The 19,334-nt window shown below is 35.0% G+C and overlaps 1 protein-coding gene across 2 annotated transcripts in view; it reads right to left on the reverse strand.

The window, feature by feature from the left end:
* Positions 1-8,135: 8,135 nt before the first annotated feature.
* The window catches only part of UNC13C (unc-13 homolog C), a 580,525-nt gene continuing 569,326 nt past the window's right edge, over positions 8,136-19,334 (reverse strand). The window contains exons 32-34 of one of the 2 annotated variants that reach the window (XM_024754347.1): positions 14,792-14,884; positions 13,117-13,276; positions 8,136-9,969 (exon numbers count right to left, since the gene is read on the reverse strand). In XM_024754347.1, coding sequence (XP_024610115.1) covers positions 9,684-9,969; positions 13,117-13,276; positions 14,792-14,884 — 539 coding nt within the window. In that variant the 3' untranslated portion in view covers positions 8,136-9,683. The remainder of the gene's footprint in view (positions 9,970-13,116; positions 13,277-14,791; positions 14,885-19,334) is intronic. The other variant, XM_024754348.1, reaches the window with a different exon arrangement.

The following is a 19,334-nucleotide window of genomic DNA, read 5'->3' on the forward strand; positions in this document are numbered from 1 at the left end:
AAAGCACTTTATTTTGGCTTTCATTCTTATAGTTCATAGACGCAATGTCTTCTTGGATCTTGTTAATGACATTAATGAGGGGTTGTTCAAAATATTATGTTGATTCTTGAATCAACTTTTTCATGTTTCTGCTGATTTGAGTGAGATATATTTTGTATTTTTATTATTTCTATTGAGAATAAGCATCTCTAAATATATTTATTGTCATTGGTGTTTCTCTTTTGTGGATTGCTCATTGATTTTTCTATTGAATTTTTAAGTAATTCTTAAAAGTTTGTGCCACAATGTAGTTGAGTTCATTATTAATTAAGCATATTAAAATATTTTTCGTTTGGCTGTTCATCTAACTTTGTTCCTTTTGTCACTGAAAAGTTTTAAATTTTAGTATGTGCAAATTTATCATTTCTTCTCTCTTTTCTTTTATGCCTTAAAATTCCTGTTTAAAAAATTGTTTCTAATTTCTATATGGTGAAGATAAGTTTTTCTTCTAAAACATTACTGTTTGATTATTAGGTGTGCAATTCATCTGGATTTTGTTTTATTTTTGTTTTGCATTGAGATCTAGTTTTATCTATTTTTATATAGATATAGAATATATACATTAAATGTATATTAATGTATACATTTATTAAAAGTCTACCCTACCCAACATGATATCAAATTCTCACATATTCATAGATCTATTTCTAGGGAATCTATTGTATTTCATTGTCTATTTATGTGTCTCTATGCAAAACCTACACTATTTACTACAGCATTATGACAAATCATGAAATCTGTTAGAGCTGTGCAGCTGGGGGGATACTTGATCATTTTTCAAAATTGCCTTGACTTTTCTTTTGCTTCCATATGAATTCTTAAATTAGCTTGTAATCTATTAGAAAAATATGTTGTTTTGTAAATTAAAATGTAATGAAACTTGTAGATTAATTTGGAAGCAATTACCATCTTTATAATATCTAGTCTTGTCATTCATAAAGAGACCTATGTCTTCTTTTGTTTGTATTATCGTCTATGCCCTTTAATAGAGTTAGAATTTCCTTATACAAGTCTTTATGCATTGTTCGTTAGATTTCTTCCTAGGTACCTTAAAATTTCTGTTGTCATTGTGAATGGAATTTTTTTCTTTTTCCTTTTTTTTTTTTTTTTTTTTTTTTTTACGGGCCTCTCACTGTTGTGGCCTCTCCCGTTGCGGAGCACAGGCTTCGGACGCGCAGGCCCAGTGGCCATGGCTCACGGGCCCAGCCGCTCCGCGGCATGTGGGATCTTCCCGGACCGGGGCACAAACCCGTGTCCCCTGCATCGGCAGGCGGACTCTCAACCACTGTGCCACCAGGGAAGCCCCTCTTTTTTCTTAATATATTTTATAATTGGTTATGAATGTGTCCATATATCTATATGAGCATAAATAAGTAAGAATGTGTATGAATCTCGCCAAATCATTTAAACTCTTCAAGGTTCGGTTTCCTCATACATAAAATTGAGATTAAAAACATATTCACAGGATATGATTCATTAGAATTAAATCAATTCTTCTAGGTATACGAACAAAAAAGATGACTAGCATTTGTTAATGTTTTTAACCTCCCTTTTCTGTAATGCTACATTTTAAAGAAACAATGCTCAACCATCTAATATCATCACTAAAAAATATGTCAGAATTAGCTGGCTAATTTAGATATACTTTTGGGATAAAAATCACAATTTGGCCTAAATTTATCCCTTTGCTTTCGGGAGGCAGCCCTAGAGGACTGATTTTAGAGTATTTAGAAGTGCCCCAGACAAGGTACTGGTGTGGGGCAGAGAAGAGAGCTTTAGGAAAATTAGATCATCCGGATTCCAGTTTCCTATTATGCTATTAACTAGTTGATATTAGGTTAGATATTATATACCTTTGAGGCTTAGTTTCTTCTCTTGAGTGAAGAATTTTGATTATCTGTATGATTATTTTCAGCTCTTAAATTTTATAATTTTGTCATATCTTTTTCAAGAAATACCAGTGTAGATGCTTACAACTTGGGCCTATATTAACTTTTCAAACTTGTGGCCTAAATGACTTTCTGTAAAGAAGACAAAAGACCAATGTATTATGAGTCTTTTTATTTCAACTATCTCAGATCAGAATTTTGGCGATTTAAAAAATCTAATTAATTAGCTTTGTAAAATGGTCAAAGTGTACCATGTAAATAAAGATTGTCAAGTTAGATTTAGAAAAAAGACCCATATATGCCACACAGATGCTGTCTACAATTATCATACTTTAAATATAGTGATACAGATAGTTTAGAAGAAAACAATGGGAAAAGGTATACAACTTAAACCCTAATTTAAAGAAAGCTACACTACTATCAGTTATTGCAGACTTTAGAACAAAGAAATTTACCAGGATGAAAGAGGAACATCACATATTTATAACAGAGTTCACTCACTGAGAAGATAATCGTAATCCGAAATGTATATGTACCTAACAACAGAGTTTCAAAATAAACAAAACAAACAGAAGAAATAGATAAATAGAGAGATTCACAATTATATTTGGCGATTTCAACACTCTTCTCAAAGTAACTGGTAAAACAAAAAAGAAAGTAAAATATTGATGATCAGAAGAACACTACCAATCAACTTGACTATGATTGTTGGATTTCTTCATAGACGCCTTAAAATTATAAGACAACAAAATAGACTCTTTTCTGGTGCATATGGAACAGTTACCAGACATATCTTGGGTCATAAAACAAATCTTATCAAATTTAAAAGAACTGATATCAATAAAGAAGACAAAAGACTACAATGTATTATGAGTCTTTTTATTTCAACTATCTCAGATCAGAATTTTGGCGATTTAAAAAATCTAATTAATTAGCTTTGTAAAATGGTCAAAGTGTACCATGTAAATAAAGATTGTCAAGTTAGATTTAGAAAAAAGACCCATATATGCCACACAGATGCTGTCTACAATTATCATACTTTAAATATAGTGATACAGATAGTTTAGAAGAAAACAATGGGAAAAGGTATACAACTTAAACCCTAATTTAAAGAAAGCTACACTACTATCAGTTATTGCAGACTTTAGAACAAAGAAATTTACCAGGATGAAAGAGGAACATCACATATTTATAACAGAGTTCACTCACTGAGACGATAATCGTAATCCGAAATGTATATGGACCTAACAACAGAGTTTCAAAATAAACAAAACAAACATAAGAAATAGAAAGATAAATAGATTCACAATTATATTTGGCGATTTCAACACTCTTCTCAAAGTAACTGGTAAAACAAAAAAGAAAGTAAAATATTGATGATCAGAAGAACACTACCAATCAACTTGACTATGATTGTTGGATTTCTTCATAGACGCCTTAAAATTATAAGACAACAAAATAGACTCTTTTCTGGTGCATATGGAACAGTTACCAGACATATCTTGGGTCATAAAACAAATCTTATCAAATTTAAAAGAACTGATATCATACAAAGTATACTCTCTAACTTGTAATGAAATGAAACTAGAAATAAGTAAGAGACGATATTTGGAAATTTAACAAGACACATAATTTGTAACTTATGGGTCAAAGAAGTCAAAATGGAAATTGGAAAATATTTTTAACTGCATAAAGACAAAATACAGCATACCAAAATTTGTGGAACGAAGCTAAAGCAGTGTTTAGAAGATTTGTGGCATTTAAGTGCTTATATTTTAGAAGACAAAAGGTACCAAGTCAATAATCTGAGGCCCCACTTTAATAAATTGGAAGAGAAAATTAAACCTATATCAAACAGATGGAAGAAAGTAATAAAGAACAAAAGACATTGAAATTCAAAGCAGAAAAAAGTAGAGAAAATGAAATCAAAGCTAATTCTTTTTAAAAGATTAATAAAATAGATAAATAGAAATGGAGGAAACAGTTTCAAAATCTTTAGGAGGCCATAAATACCCTGATAACAAAACAAGACAGAAACATTATAAGAAAAGAAAAATATAGATCAATAGAATTCATGAATATAGATATAAAAATGCAACAAAATATTACCCAATTGAATTCATCAATATACAAAAAGACAATACATCATGACCAACTGGGGTTCATCTCAGAAATGCAAAGCTGCTTCAAGAGTCAAAAAATCAGTCCATGTAGTTTATCACATTCACGGACTATAGAAGACAAATTATATGATTATCTGAATTGATACAGAAAAAGCATTAGACAAAATTCAAAAGTCATTCTTGATAAAACTGTCAGCAAAGTAGGAGTAGGAGGGAACTTCTTTAAGCTGATAAAAGAAAACTTATAACTAACATCATATTTAATGGTGAAGGACTGAATACTTTCTCCCTAAGACTGAGAACAAGCCAAGCTTACTGCTCCTATTAAAGATTGTACTCAGTTGTAATATTGTATGCCATGAGAATAGGTTAAAATATGAAGTCAGTGTATTAACAAATGGATAAAACTAATGTAAAAAATAAGAACTGTGCCTCTTCTTCCTGCTTTATATTATATATTGTGGTGTGAATACATTATGGAGGGGATTCAGCTACACTAAATAGTTTGAGACCACTGAAGCCAAATTCTTTCTAGGGTCATTTTCAGTGCTACAAGTTGTAGTTGTATATTATATGATTAAATCTACATAAACAGTTTTTGCCTGTTCTCAGAAAGAAAAAAATAAAAGAAAAGAATGTACTGGAAGACTTAACCAGTGCATTAAAGAAAGAAAAGCGATAATATGCACACACATGAAAAGAAACAAAAATGCCTCTCTTTGACATGATTGTCAATGTAGAAAATCCCAAGGAATCTATAAAAAAGATCCTACAAATAATAAGGAAGATTAGTGAGGTCGTGGGGTACCATGCTAATATACAAGAATCAATTTTTATACTAAAATGAACAATTGAAATTTGAATTTTATTCTCAAATGACTGCTTACACTATCATACATGCACACACAGAAGAAATATTTGGTAGGATTTTTATGCTGAAAACTAATGTTGATGAAAGAAATTAACAAAGACCTAAATAAATGGAGACAAGGTACTGTGTTCATAGACTGATGACTCAATATTGTTAAGATGTCAGTTGTCCCCCAAATGATTTGTAGATTCAATAAAATCCCAATCAAAATTCCAGTAGTGTTTTAATTTTTTTAAGAATGCAAAATTACTAGAACAGCCCACAACAATCTTAAGAAAAAGAACAACGTGGAAAACTCACACTGCCTGAGTTCAAGACAATACAAAGCTATAGTCATTAAGACAGTGTCACACTGGTGTTAAGGAAGGGATTTCAGAAATAGAGATTTTAAAAATAGACCCACACATATTTGGTCAATGGATTTATGACAAAGGTGCAAAGGTAATTCATAGAAAGTGTAGTCTTTTCAATAAATGGTGTGTGGTACTGGAACAATTTGACTTCCCTGTGCAAATTAATTAGTAGATTAAAAATAATGAAAAAAACAGACAGATAAACCTCAACCCAGACCTCACATCCTATAATTAAAATAAATAACCTCAAAATGGATCATGGATCATAGACCAAACAGTAAAATCTAAAACTATAAAACTTCTTTAATAAAACATGGGAGAAAATCTTTATGACTCTGAGTGAGGCAAAGAATTTTAAAATATAACAGCAAAGCCATGATCCATAAAAGAAAAATATGATGAATTACTTTTTCAAAATTTAAAACTTTTGCTCTCTGAAAGACACTCTTATGAGAATGAAAAGAGTAGCCACAGACTGGGATGAAATACTTGCAAATCTCATATCTGACAAAGGACTTCTATACCCAGTATGCAAAGATGTCTCCAAATTCAACAATAGTAAAACAAAAAACTAGTTGAATAAATGGACAAAAGATTTGCAGACACTTCACCAAAGATAATATATGGATGAGAAACAAGCAAATGTAGAGATACTCAACATCATCAATCATCAGAGGACTGCAAACTAAAATAGAAAAAGGACTGACAATACCAAGTGCTTCAAGGATTTGGAGCAATTGGAACTCTTACCCTTTGCTGCTGGGAATGTAAAATGATACAATCACTTTGGTAAAAGTCTGACAGTTTTTTATAAAGTTAAATATATAATATGATCCAGAAATCCCACTAGTTTGCATTCACTTAAGAGAAATATGCACTTATGGTGACACAAAATCCTGTACACAAATGTTTATAACAGCTTTGTTCATAATCTTACAAAACCCAAAAACAACCCAGATGTCTTTGAACTGGTGAATGAACAGATGCTCTTTTGTATGCCCATAAATGGGATACTACTCAGCAATGAAGACAGTTGATACATGCCACAACATGGATGACTCTTAAATGAATAATGCCTAGTGAAAGAAGTTAGGTTCAGAAGGTTACCTACTATCATGATTCCATTCCATGGCATTCTGGAAAACATAAAACCAGGGGGACTGAAAATAGAGCAGTGCTGCCAGGAGTTGAAGGTAGAAAAAGAGTTTGTTTACAAAGTAGTAGGATAATGGAATTTTGGAGGATGACGGAACTGTCCTATATTTTGCTTGTTGTGCCTGATACATTATTCTATGAATTTGTCAAAACAGAAACGTTTACCAACAGAGTTAATTTTAGTATACGCAAACTAAAATATATATGATTCTTTAAAAAGATCCCTAAGCGTTACTTTCTTTTTCTACATTTGTTTCTAAGAAGTCATTCATTGCAAGATGAACCATTATTTACTATTAAAAAAGGAAAAAAAGCACCCATTAATCTATAGTTTGACAATGATTATAAAATGTATCCTGATTTCAAAATCATCATAATGTGAAAAAAGTATATTTTAAAATATGTATAATATGATATTTACAAATTGGAGCGTATTCTCAGACTTCTATCCAGGGATATTTTCTGAGTCCTGCATAACTCCGATTATTTTTCGTTATTTGAGTATGAAGATTGAAACTACTATATTAGTCCATAAAAGTGCTAGTATAGTCATCTTTATATAAGAGAAATTAAAAGGAGAAAATAAACCTCACTTCAAACATTTTTTTAAAAAGGCCAAATGCAAAACATTAAGCTAGGAGTGTCATTTATAAATGTACCTCATTTAAGGGAAATTCAATACATAAATTATCCTAGAAATAGATGAGTTAGAGCAGGTTGCGATGAGGACATCTGATTACTTATCTTAAATAATAATTCATCAGAGCTCCTTTAAATAATAAATGTTCCACTGTGGTTTTAAACACCTCATTTTAGCCAAATTTGATTATCATGTGTTTCTTTGAGGACTTGTAATGTGAGTTTCATCTGTAGATGAAAAACAGAGCTTTGTCTTTGTGCATTTTATCTAAAATATGATAAATTGCTTCACACTTTAATGGAGTCTGTAGTTGACAGAGATTGCTGTGAACTTCAGAGTGGTTACTAATTTGGATATGCAAACACAACAAGCTTTGTTCTGCAGACAACAAATACTTGTATCTTGGGAGAAACAACAGACTGCAGAATTCATAATTATTTCAAAATTAGGACTGATACTTTATGATATTAATAAATAGACTCAATTCATATCATAACCATTAGTGTTTGATATATATTGTGCCAACACACAAAGACGGAATGAATAGATCCAATTAAACAAATACTGGAAAAACTACTTAGCTCATAATTTTTTAAGTGATCAATGCAAACGCAAACTGCCGTTTATTCAAGGGTATGCTGCTTTATGACATTAATGTGCTCCTAAAGAGCTCAAGTCAGTGTTCTGTATAATTGTTACAAATCTTCAATGAATCTTGCAATAAAATAATGAAACCTTTTGTCACGTCAGTTTTTATTTAACTGTGTTGCTTGTCTATATGTTGCATGTTGAATTTTCTTCATGGCGTAACAGTATTCAGAGACGTACAGACAGGTGGATACATCAGCTTTTTTCTTATTTTCAGGGTAATTATCCTGTAATATGTGGCTTTTTCCATGAATACAACTCCTGGAAAAATTTTTTTCAAATTCGAATGAGATACTAGAACTAAACATTGTGAAGAGTGTGCTATCCAGTAAAAAGAGCCTGGATTTTTTATTCTTAAATAGTGGAATGATGTTGCATACATGAAATAAAAAGGCAGAAGGTACAATGAAGTATTGCATGTGCTCAGTATACATCCATTTATTAATGCATATGCCAGAGGATTGCATTGTACTATGCGTTTGGAGACGTCATTAACAAAGCACTTGCTTATCAATTTAACATGAATGAGTGGATCTTACTGTCTGTGTTTCCACACCCAGTAACAGCATGGTTCTGAAAGTCATGATACTTTTCATTTCTGTTCTTAACATATCAGACCAGCTTGTTCACAAAGCACAGTCACTATAACAGGATCTTGTTCCTGCATATGTATGTTGCCCACTAACAGTTATGACCATAAGTTACAACTACAAAGTCCTGTTCTACAGCCAAGTACTTAGGTACAGATTCTAAAAAGTCAAACCATAAAAACAGAGAAAATGCAAATATTCATAGACTATTTCATATTCAAACTCTAACCTAGTTATATTTTTATCTACCGAGCTGAAATAAGTTGTTTTCCTATTGCATTGTATGCATCTTGGGCTTATAAATAACATAAATTACAAAACTGTAAGCAATTTCTTCAGACTTCATTTTACATTTTTCACTAAATAGTTGAAGACGTGACATTTTGCTCCAGTGCAATATATAGTAATGCTGCATTCAGTAAAAACTGTTGAATATTTCTAAAAAGAGAAAAGCATTGAACTGATTATAGCACTCAGTAAGTAAGGAGTTAGTCATAACTGTCAGAAGGAAAACACTAACAGTATAATTACTTATCATAGGTAATTTAAGAAACAAACCTTCTATCATACTCCTAAACCATTAGTCGTATGACTTTCTAAGGAATGAAATTTAGTAAAGCCAAGACATAATGCTAGATGGCAAATGCTTCAACTTACCGTTTTTTTTTTTTTTTTTTTACAAATGTGATGTGACCTTGGCAGTTTTAAAGAACAAAGTTCTGTTGATATATCAAACACTGTTAACAAACTATTTAGCATTACTTTTTATAAGTTTGCTTTAAGAGCGTTTCTTCACAGTGATTTCAGAAAGGTTGGAAACCGGTTGGCATAAAATATTTCCCATATTTTCTATTTTAATATGTATGCAAAAATCATCACAATATATCTGCAACTATAAAATTACAAACACTTTCTAGAAGTAACTGCATTTCTAGTCATGATAGAAAAGGGTATTTGTAAGACATCTATAATGAGGTAAGTCTAAATAAAATAGAATTTGAGTAACAGATGCTTTCATATCTACTGGCCATATACACCAATGTAACAAGGACAACTAATGGACCAACTTAAGAGGCTGTTTTTTAGTATGTTTAATGGATGAGAAATTGGTAATGAAATAAACATTTTAAAAGATACTCTGGATATTTCACTTTACATCATAATTTTGGCACTTCATGGGACATTTATTTCTCAAAGACCAGAAGTGGTATAAAAGTTCCACAGGTTTTCCACATACCTTGTAGACATTGTTCTTGAGTACTGGCAAACACTGAAACGTAGTGAAATAAACATTCCTGTGTATTTGCACATGCATGCAGTAGGCAAACAGTTACAGTTTATGAATTCTCATAGATGCTATCTTGCAGTGTTTGTTTCAAGCACTCTCTTCAGCAGATCTTGTTTCAGATTTAAGTCTTACAAATTCTTTAGCCACATTGTCACTGGTCCTCTGCGAGAGGATTCTAAGGATAGTCAAACCAGTTTCATCCATAGAGACGTTTTTCAATAGGGGATACCATGCCCCGTGGCTTCCTTTTTCTGCTATGTTCTGGAGCTGAATTACTGTCATTCCAATAATTCGATCTTCTCTGGCGAAGCAGTAATCTTTAACTGAAAGGTGAAGTTCACAGGCCTGTGGGCGGTTTTCTTTACTCAGAATGCTGTGTGGATTAAAAATATGGATTTGGAGCATTTTCAAATAGGGATCAATATGGTTCTAATAGACTGTTGAAAATTTTATATACTGCTCAGAATATTATATTGGCAAATAGAGTATCATTGTCTTTGAACTCTGATGCAAATATCCTTTAAATTTTACTTAGATTGTATTTACATAGCTGTCACTCTGCAATCGAACTTAAAAACTCCTTCCTTCCCTAGATGGAAATAGGAAATCAATCTAAAAATGCTTTACTGCCCTGATGTTAAGGATATTAATAGAAACTGGAATTAAAATATTATGTTGTAATTAATCATTGGAGGCAAGGTCTCCCCAGTGATACAGGGGTAGGAGGCGTTACTAGGGGTCATGGAAGCTAGGCCGGGGGGACGGGTACCTTTTGGAAGAATTTCTGTGCCATTTCAACATCCGTTATTACAATTTCCTTTCTTTACCTCAGACTCCTGGATACGCTATTATATCTAGGAGCCTTTTCTCAGGGGAACACACTGCACAGACTATCAAGCACTATTCACAAGATGTTAAACTGCATCCAGATCTCCAGAGTAAATCAGTTCTAGCAGAGCCTGGTGCTTCAATGCCAGCTCTTTCCTATGGCAACAGTTAGACCTGTCAAGATTGGGACTGAGGATGGCCTCTCCTAATAACAACCCAAGACAACTTAGTGCAGAACTGAACCTAATGAAGAAGGCTGAGTGGTGAAACTCTGAGGATAATCCTTCCCTGCCCCTTATTTTAATTCGTCCTCAGATAGTCCTGACTTTTTAATGAATGCACATCTATTCCTCAGCAGTACAAGCTTCCCAATTCCTTCCTTTTCTAAGTCATTTTTTCTGATCAAACATTTTGCCGAGTCAGACTTTTGTTTCCAGGTGACATTTGACAACTAAACTGTGTACTTATTTTAAGAGACGATCTGAAATGACATACAAGAAGATGGAATCCTGGGGGGTAAGAATAGAATGGCAAAATATGATAGGATCTGGGTCTTCTTGTGAATTAAAATGAGTCAAAATGCCACCTTTTCCCAGAATTGTGGTCTTGGTAGCTCACAGTGTTGTATCTGAATTTTGCATTATCCAAGTATTCCTAGAACCTTTTGGAAGACTTTTCAATTGGATCAAAGTTGTTGTGTAGTTTGGAGGAGCAGATAGGTGGAATCTTGTGAGCTGGTTTATTAGCAGGCATTATTAGTGGGATTAATCTGTTAGAACCCTTTTAATTGATGTGGTAGGATACTTAAGTTTTAATGAGTGGTAACCGAGTGAAATATTCAGAGAACAGAGTGCTGCAAGGTCTCTGGGAAATCGAGAATGCAAAATAACAAAGAATCAAACCAGTAAGGGACGGTTTGGTAAGTGTGAATGCGCGTGCATGTGTATGAAAGCCCCTAGGGCTTGGTCCTGTGTCCCTGCTCTCTATCTCTGGGTCAGCTCATGTCGATTTGTAAAATTAATTACATCTATATGCAGATAATTCTCAAGTTATATCTAACTATGTATTTAATATTTCCTCTTGGATGTACTGTAGGCATCTCCAGATTAATAGATTTAAAACAAAATCTTTGATCTCCTCATCGCCTGTCTCTATTTCCCCATCTCAGTAACTCAACAGCTACCCAACTGCTTATGCCAAAAACTAGGAGTCATCCTTGATTTTATTCAGTGCCAGACAGCTTCCGTTTGCTCCAACTGGATCTACTCTCCATCCTTCTTCTTGTACTTTGCGATACAATGCTGACCTGTAAGGACTACACACAAGGAGTTTCTCCGTGCTGGCTTCCAGTTGGGTTTGGCCAAAAGGGAGCGTCATTAGAAAATCAGAAAAAATGATGAGAGTGAGGTCAGAGTTGATTTCTCTGGCTTCTTGCATGTGAGGCTCCCTCAAGTAGGCTGTTTCCCTCCATGGAAGGTCACTCTCCTAATAAGGTGAATGACTACAAATGAAGTTTCACAGTCCCGATTTTAGTAACTGCTCCTCCTCTCCTATAGGCACAGGAGGGGTAATAACCTGGCTATTACTAGCCCCAGGTTACATCACTATTGCTCACAGTCCCTCTATTCACACATCTTTGCATGTTCCTTTGTAAATATATGTCTTGAATTAATCTAAATTGAATGTTCTTGGGAGCCTAATTCATATACTCTTTCTTTCATATTCTATCTCCAGTCCACTGTAAATTCTATAGGATCTCTTAGAACTCCAAAACATATCCAAAAGATTTCCACTTTTTTCCATCTCTTGACTACTTCCTTCCTCCCTAAGACTATCTGATCAGTCACTATTATCTCTTACCTAGACTACTGCAATAGCCTTCTAACTTACCTCTACCTGTTTGGTCTTGCCTTCCCTATAGTTACTTCTCTACACAGCAAACACAATAATCATTAATGATGTAAATCAGATTGTTCAAACCCTCACGTGAAAATCCTTCAATGTCTCCTATTGAGCTTAGAATGTGACCCAGGCTCCTTTACCACTGACTTCAAAGCCCTGTGTGATGTAGTACCTGACCACCTCTTCAAATTCATTTCATCTCACTCCCTTGCCCACTACATACTGTTTCTTAAATATGCCAGGCATGCTCCTGCTTAGAATCCTTGCACTCGCAATTTTCCTTGTCCTAAAATGCTCTCAACTCTCTTCCCTACATGACTGGTTCTTTATTTTCTCAGGTTCCTATTTAAAAGGCACATGCTCAGAGAGGCTTCCCTGAACACGCCGTCTAAGCAGCCAACCCATCACTCTATTGCATCACCCTGTTTTAATGCTCTGCTTAGTACTATCATATGATAACTTTATTTACTTATGATGTTGCTTATCATACGTTCTTTACCTCTAGAGAGTAACTTCCACGAGAGCAAAGTCCTCCTTCTACACATATCCAATGCCTATACTATTGCCTGATACATGGTAGGCACTGGACAAATACTAAACAAATGGAAGAGAACTAAAAACAGAGCCTTGTTCATTTGCCTTGGATCAATGATGAACAGGAATCCTTAAACCCATAGGTTTTGCTTTCCTTAGCAAAGCCCAGTGCCATTCCTACCCTGTGAGTCGCTCATAAGTGTAGCTCTACAATGCCTATTGCCTGGTTGAGTAAAGGAGTCAGGTCATAACTTACAACTGAAATGTTTCGTTATATTTTGGTGACCATGTGTTGCTTTTTGTCTTTGTGCCTTGTTTTCTCTTCTTGTCTCCGAGGTTGGGTCCCAGCATACAAACTTCCACAAAGGGGCGGAACGTTGCAGTGGTCTGCCAGTTTAAGTCATTAATAGCAATCACTAAAAACCAAAAGGAAAGAGACAGGAATATAAAGTATTAGCAAACCAATGTGTGGAATCCTAGACTCTCCCTTTCTTAGAGTGAATTTTTATTTTTAAAAATGATGTATGAAGTTGTAACTTGCATTTGATAGCACCCTAACCCCACTGACAAGGAAAAACCATTTACTCTCTGGGCTGCACGCTAGATGGCGCTTTCAGCTGTAGGCCATGTGGCATTGGGATGGCAAATGTTAGCTGTAATTGAAAGGACAATCATTAATACTGAAAAGTTGTGATTCTTGTTTAGGTGAAAAGATGATGCTTTTCATATTAAAATTATACGTTCATCATAAAATATTTAGAAAATATACAGAAAATAGATTTAAAAAATATATAATTTTATCACTCAGAAGAAATGAGTTAATATTTTGGTATGATGTTTTCAATCTTTATATATAGAATGGGATCATAATGTATTGCAGTCTTATAAGTAGCTTTATTTTTTAAGCCCATCACGGGTAGCATTCTAATTTATTATATATTTTCCAACAGCAAATATTTCATTATATGTACATTTCATCCTATATTTACCCAGTCACTTGTTGTTGCATATTATGGCGGTTTCCTAATTTCAGGCATCATAAATAATACTTAAATGAACATTCTCATACAGGTTTGCTCATCCTTTGATGATGATATCCTTAAGGAATTGTCTTACAATTAAATTTGCTAATGTAAAAGGTTGATAAAACTTTTCCCATTTGATATGCATTGTCAAAATATTTTTCAAATATATTTAGTGACACTGGAATATATAGTCATGCCCACTTTTCTGTATGATTACCAGTACTGTATATAATCTATTATAGCCCATAGCAGTATTACTTTTATAATACAAAGATACATTAGGTAATGCAATTTTAAAGTATGTTAGAAGGCCATGGTTTTGATTACAGTAGATATTATTTAAAGTGACTAAGTCTATAATAATATAAAAACAGAACATCGTTCTATTGAGGAAAGTATTAATCATTAAATTGTATCTTTGAAATGACCCCTCTTTTCAGATTGTGCTTTTACAATATAAAACCAATTGATTCAACCACCCATTTAAAAAAAATCAAACAGTTGTTGGAAATCACATAGAAAAAGTAGGTAGATTATGTGGATAGTAAGAACATGCTGACTTAACATCTAAAATGTCATTGGCAAGTTGGAGCCGACCACAGCACCAATGTTCAATGTATATCATAGCCTCAACCATAGAGAACATGTTCAATGTATACAGTTTTGAAATGTAATCACCAATGTATTTAAACCATTTAGGTATTTCAGGTAATTAAGTACCTGTGCCATTCATTTGTTTCAGTTTTAAATCAAAAGTTCTAGATTCATGAAGAAATTCCGAGCGTGCCCTGAAATCATTTAATATAGATTTTTAAAGAGAGATTCAAGAAAAAACATTTTTGACATAATTATTTCCAGAGGTTAAAGTCTCATAGGCTGTTTTATCTACCTGGACCCGAAATATACCTTTTATAGTGACTTTATGCTCTCCTGTTCCTGGGGTGGCGGTGATGTCCACATGAACAGATATCTGACCCACTGAATCTCTGGAGGAGGGACCTGCAAATCAGCAAAAGTTTACTGGCCTGACCTTTCAGACCACTTAATAATGGCCATCAGCACTCTGTGCACAAGGGACTGTAAGGTGTGATCATAGAAATAAACGGTTCTTTTCGTTAACAGCACGTAATAGATTTTGATAAATGTTCACTAAATTAAATTTGCTATGCAGGTTTTGAGGCTTGGGTATAACCATATTTAGCCCATTTAGCTAAACTTTCATATAGTACTCAGATACCTTAAGGCACACTTTTAGTATTACTATTGTTAAAAAAAAAAAAAGGCAGTTGCCTTACTAGGCACTTAATAAAGCTCTCCTCCGTTGATGCTTACGTACAAAGATGTATCATGCCTTTCATTCCTTTGTGAAGTGCTTTTCTTCAGTGTACCACACCAGAGCACCCAGGATACAAAGCTGGCTCTACAGAGCACCTGCCCTCACGAGGCCCACACTAGACCAGGGGAGAGCAACATATACACATATTGCTGTATATAGTGTGATACATTCTAAAATAGATACATTTACAAGATCGACTGATGGTATAAAAAGGAGCAGTCAATTCTACCCTGATAAACGTTAGTCAAAGGTTAAGAATGTTGTATTGGAAAGTGCCTGTGATTTGGGGTCAGATAAGCTTGAATTCAAACCATAGTTATGCTGCAACTGGTTCTGTGATTGGAGTTTGCTATGTTCTCAAGTCTTGGTCTTCTCATTTGTAAAACAGGGATAACTACATCAACTTCATACACACACACACTTATCTATTAACATATCACCTATAAGCATGTATATATTTTTCACAAATAAAAGCACATGCTCTAATTATCATTTACCTTGCCTTTGTCTTTTCACCTAAAAATATATTAAGAAGATCATTCCATTTCAGTATAAAGCTAAGCCCCATTCTTTAATATAGTCTGGAATATCACTGCATTAACTACAAAGTCAGTGTTCCCCGAGTACTTGCTTAAAAATGAATCACTAATCCGCTTACTAATGAAAACATTAAAATATTTAAAACATTTAAAATAATGTTTAGCCTTTATTCCATTATACGAACATCCATTATTTATTTAACTACACTTTGGTTGTTTCTAATCTCTTAAGAGCAAAATGTAACAAATAATTATTTTTCATATTTACAAGTTTATCTATTTTAGAAATGGTATTTATTTGTCAAAGGTAGGTGGAATTCTAATTTTGCCCCATAGAGATTTTAACCATTTACAATATATATGAGGGTAGTAAGAATCTTATTTTTGTAAAATAAACGGCTAGTGACCAAGCTGAAAATGAAAGGTTCTAAGAGACTTCCAATTCCTAACTTCAGGAAATCACTGGATTTCAGCCGGAACCTCTTAACAGGACCTGCTGAGAAGAGCTGCTTCACCACAAGCAGCTCTCTCATCCACACCCCACCCCAGCCACTTGATAATAAAAGAATTGAAAGATAGAAAGGGATCACTTTGGGCATTAGCCAAGGGACTGTTCATTGTTCTGTGGGAAGGGAAGAGCGGAAATGTTTCCTTTTCCTGAGGCGAAGGAAAGAAAACTCCAAGAGAAGTATGCCTAGACTCCGGAAGTGCTAGCAAGAGGAGCATTTCATTTTTTTTTTTTTTTTTTGCGGTACGCGGGCCTCTCGCTTCTGTGGCCTCTCCCGTCGCGGAGCACAGTCTCTGGACGCACAGGCTCAGCGGCCATGGCTCACGGGCACAGCCGCTCCACAGCATGTGGGATCTTCCCAGACCGGGGCACGAACCCATGTTCCCTGCATCGGCAGGCATACTCTCAACCACTGCGCCAGCAGGGAAGCCTAGCATTTCATTTTTTAATTGGCTGCCTACTTATTAGACCTGGACATGGCCCAGTGAGGAACAGCAAGCCACAGAGTATGCCAGGACCTTCCCCTCTGCTTAAAGTCATGGTTGCTGAGAAATATGGCAGATGGCTCCTGAATGGCCTTGAAGTGCCAGAGTTGGGGACAAGAGAGGGATAATGTGATTGTAGGCTCTGGTTTTATCAGGGATTGTCACAGACGTGGTAAAGAGGCAGGCCTCTCAAAGGAATGTGCTATGCCCAGGTGAGGTGCAGCAGGAAAAAGTGGCCAGGTCTCGAGTCTTGGAAGAGTTCATCAATGCCCTGGGGAACTATTTGGAAATAAGTTTCACACCAGCCAGTTCTATCGACCAAGCTTGTACTTCCCCTAGGAGAAGGAGCTTGAAAAGCTCTACCACTAACTGAATAGACAATGACCTTTAAATAGATAATGACCACTAATGGCCACCACTGAAGTTTATTTTATTTTATTTATTTATTATTTTTGGCTGCATCAAGTCTTAGTTGCAGCACGCAGGATCTTCGTTGAGGCATGCGGGATCTTTCATTGTAGCATACAGGCTCTTTGCTGCGGCTCATGGGCGTCTCTCTAGTTGTGGCCTCCATGTTTTCTCTCTCTAGTTATGGTGCATGGTTTTCTCTCTGGTTGTGGCGCGTGGGCTCTCTAGTTGAGGTGCACGAGCTCAGTAGTTGTGGCGCATGGGCTTAGTTGCCCCTGGGCACGTGGGATCTTAGTTCCCCGACCAGGGATTGAACCCACGTCCCCTGGGTTGGAAGCTGAATTCTTTACCACGGGACCACCAGGGAAGTCCCCAACCACTGAAGTTTAAATAAAGAGTCATCTTTCTCTTTTCTCACTTTCCTTCCTCCTCAATATCAGGGAAACTACGTCCAGGAGAAAGAGGAAAGGTACACAGCTCATGTCTTCTTCCACCTCCTGCTTCTACTGCTAGAGTCACCATTTCCCCCTGCTTGTGTAGAAAGGAGGAGAGCTTTATATCCAATAAGTGATTAAAACTTTAATGTGAGCAGAACAAGGTCTTAGAACCTGAATAACTTTCTAATAGTGCAAGTAATTAACATGGTACATACCTGGGTGTCGATATCAATGAGGGAGGTGTCTATGCAGTAGAAAGTAGGGCTCATAAGAGAAGCTGACAACACTTTTTGGAAAAATAAAATAGTTTGATATCATTCCTAAACTGGTGACATATTTATGATATGAAAAATAGAATATGTCTTCCCATTATTCGTCTCCTTTTGTGTATTTCAACCATGTTTTACATTTTTCTTCATGTGAATATTAAACATTTTAAAAGCTTATTCCTAGTTGTGGTATCTCATCCTATTTTAAATGGGACCGTTTATTCCATTATATTTTATAACAGGAAGGCTAGTGATTTTTGTGTATTTTTTTTATTCAGCCAACTGAATTTTTAATGAAAAATTTACATTTACCCCTTTTGAGTAAATGAAATACAATCATATTATTTTCAGTGAATGACACTTCTTTCCATTTTTTACACCTCATATTGTTTGCCTTGGCTAATTTTATTAGCGTATGTTTCTAATACTATATTCCATTGACAGTGTTAGAAGCGGACATGCTTGTTATCCTCCATTTGGCTCTCCACATTCATTTTCCACCCTTCTCTACTCTGCCCTTAGATGGACAATTCAATGGTCTCCTCTATACTGTACTGCCGCTGAGAAGTCCTGGCAAGGCAGGGGAAGGAGGGAGTAGAGTCGGGTCAGGTATTTATTTCTTTAGTCTCCTTCCTGTGGAGTCACCTTCTGCTGGCTGAATCCTGCAAACAAAAATCAAAATTCCCCTCACCAGCCCTCAATAGGAGACAGTCCCTTTCCTGGTTTTAGGAGCTTCTTCCTCCCTTGTTATTTTTGTTGCAGGGAGGTTAGTTGACTACTTTTTCTGGTCTCTTTATATCTAGCACATACCTTTGTCCATAGTGTCTCTATTAAATCCTTCTCAGATAATCTTAATTGAGTGTGCCATCTGATTCCTACTGCGACCTTGGCTAATAGAGTTAACATCTTTGATTTGCTCATAACTTTAATGGAAATGCCTCTAGTATTTTCACAATATTCTTAGGTCTTGAGGAACACTGAGACAGTTTTTTTTGGTGGGGGAGACAGGACATAAAATATGGATACTCACTACTTAACTGTTATCATGATGGATTTTACAGGGGAGAAGATGCTTAAGGAGACTCTTGAAGGTTGAGTTGAGATTCATTTTTTTTAGACAAAGGAGCAGAAAATAGCATGCGCCCACATGTAGATGCATAAAACAGAATGGTGTGTCCTGGAAATTGCAAGGAGTTCATTATGGATGGAGCAAGCATAGATGGAGTAACAAGAGGAAATGTTAAAGAAAATGTGGGTCCTCTGAATGCCATTTAAAAGTTGTTAGACAAAAATAAATAAATAAATAAAAGTTGTCAGACATTATCTTGGAGATCCAGAGAAGTCTGTTAAGTTTTTGGCTATGGGTGGCATAGTCAGACCCAGATTTTGAAAGAATTTGTCTCATCTGTGTAAAAGATAGATCATTTTTTATCACCCTATTCCCTTCTGGAAAACCTCCCACTTGCA

Source organism: Neophocaena asiaeorientalis, unplaced genomic scaffold (genome assembly GCF_003031525.2).
Source record: "Neophocaena asiaeorientalis asiaeorientalis breed wild unplaced genomic scaffold, Neophocaena_asiaeorientalis_V1.1 scaffold391, whole genome shotgun sequence".
Lineage (NCBI taxonomy): Eukaryota > Metazoa > Chordata > Mammalia > Artiodactyla > Phocoenidae > Neophocaena > Neophocaena asiaeorientalis.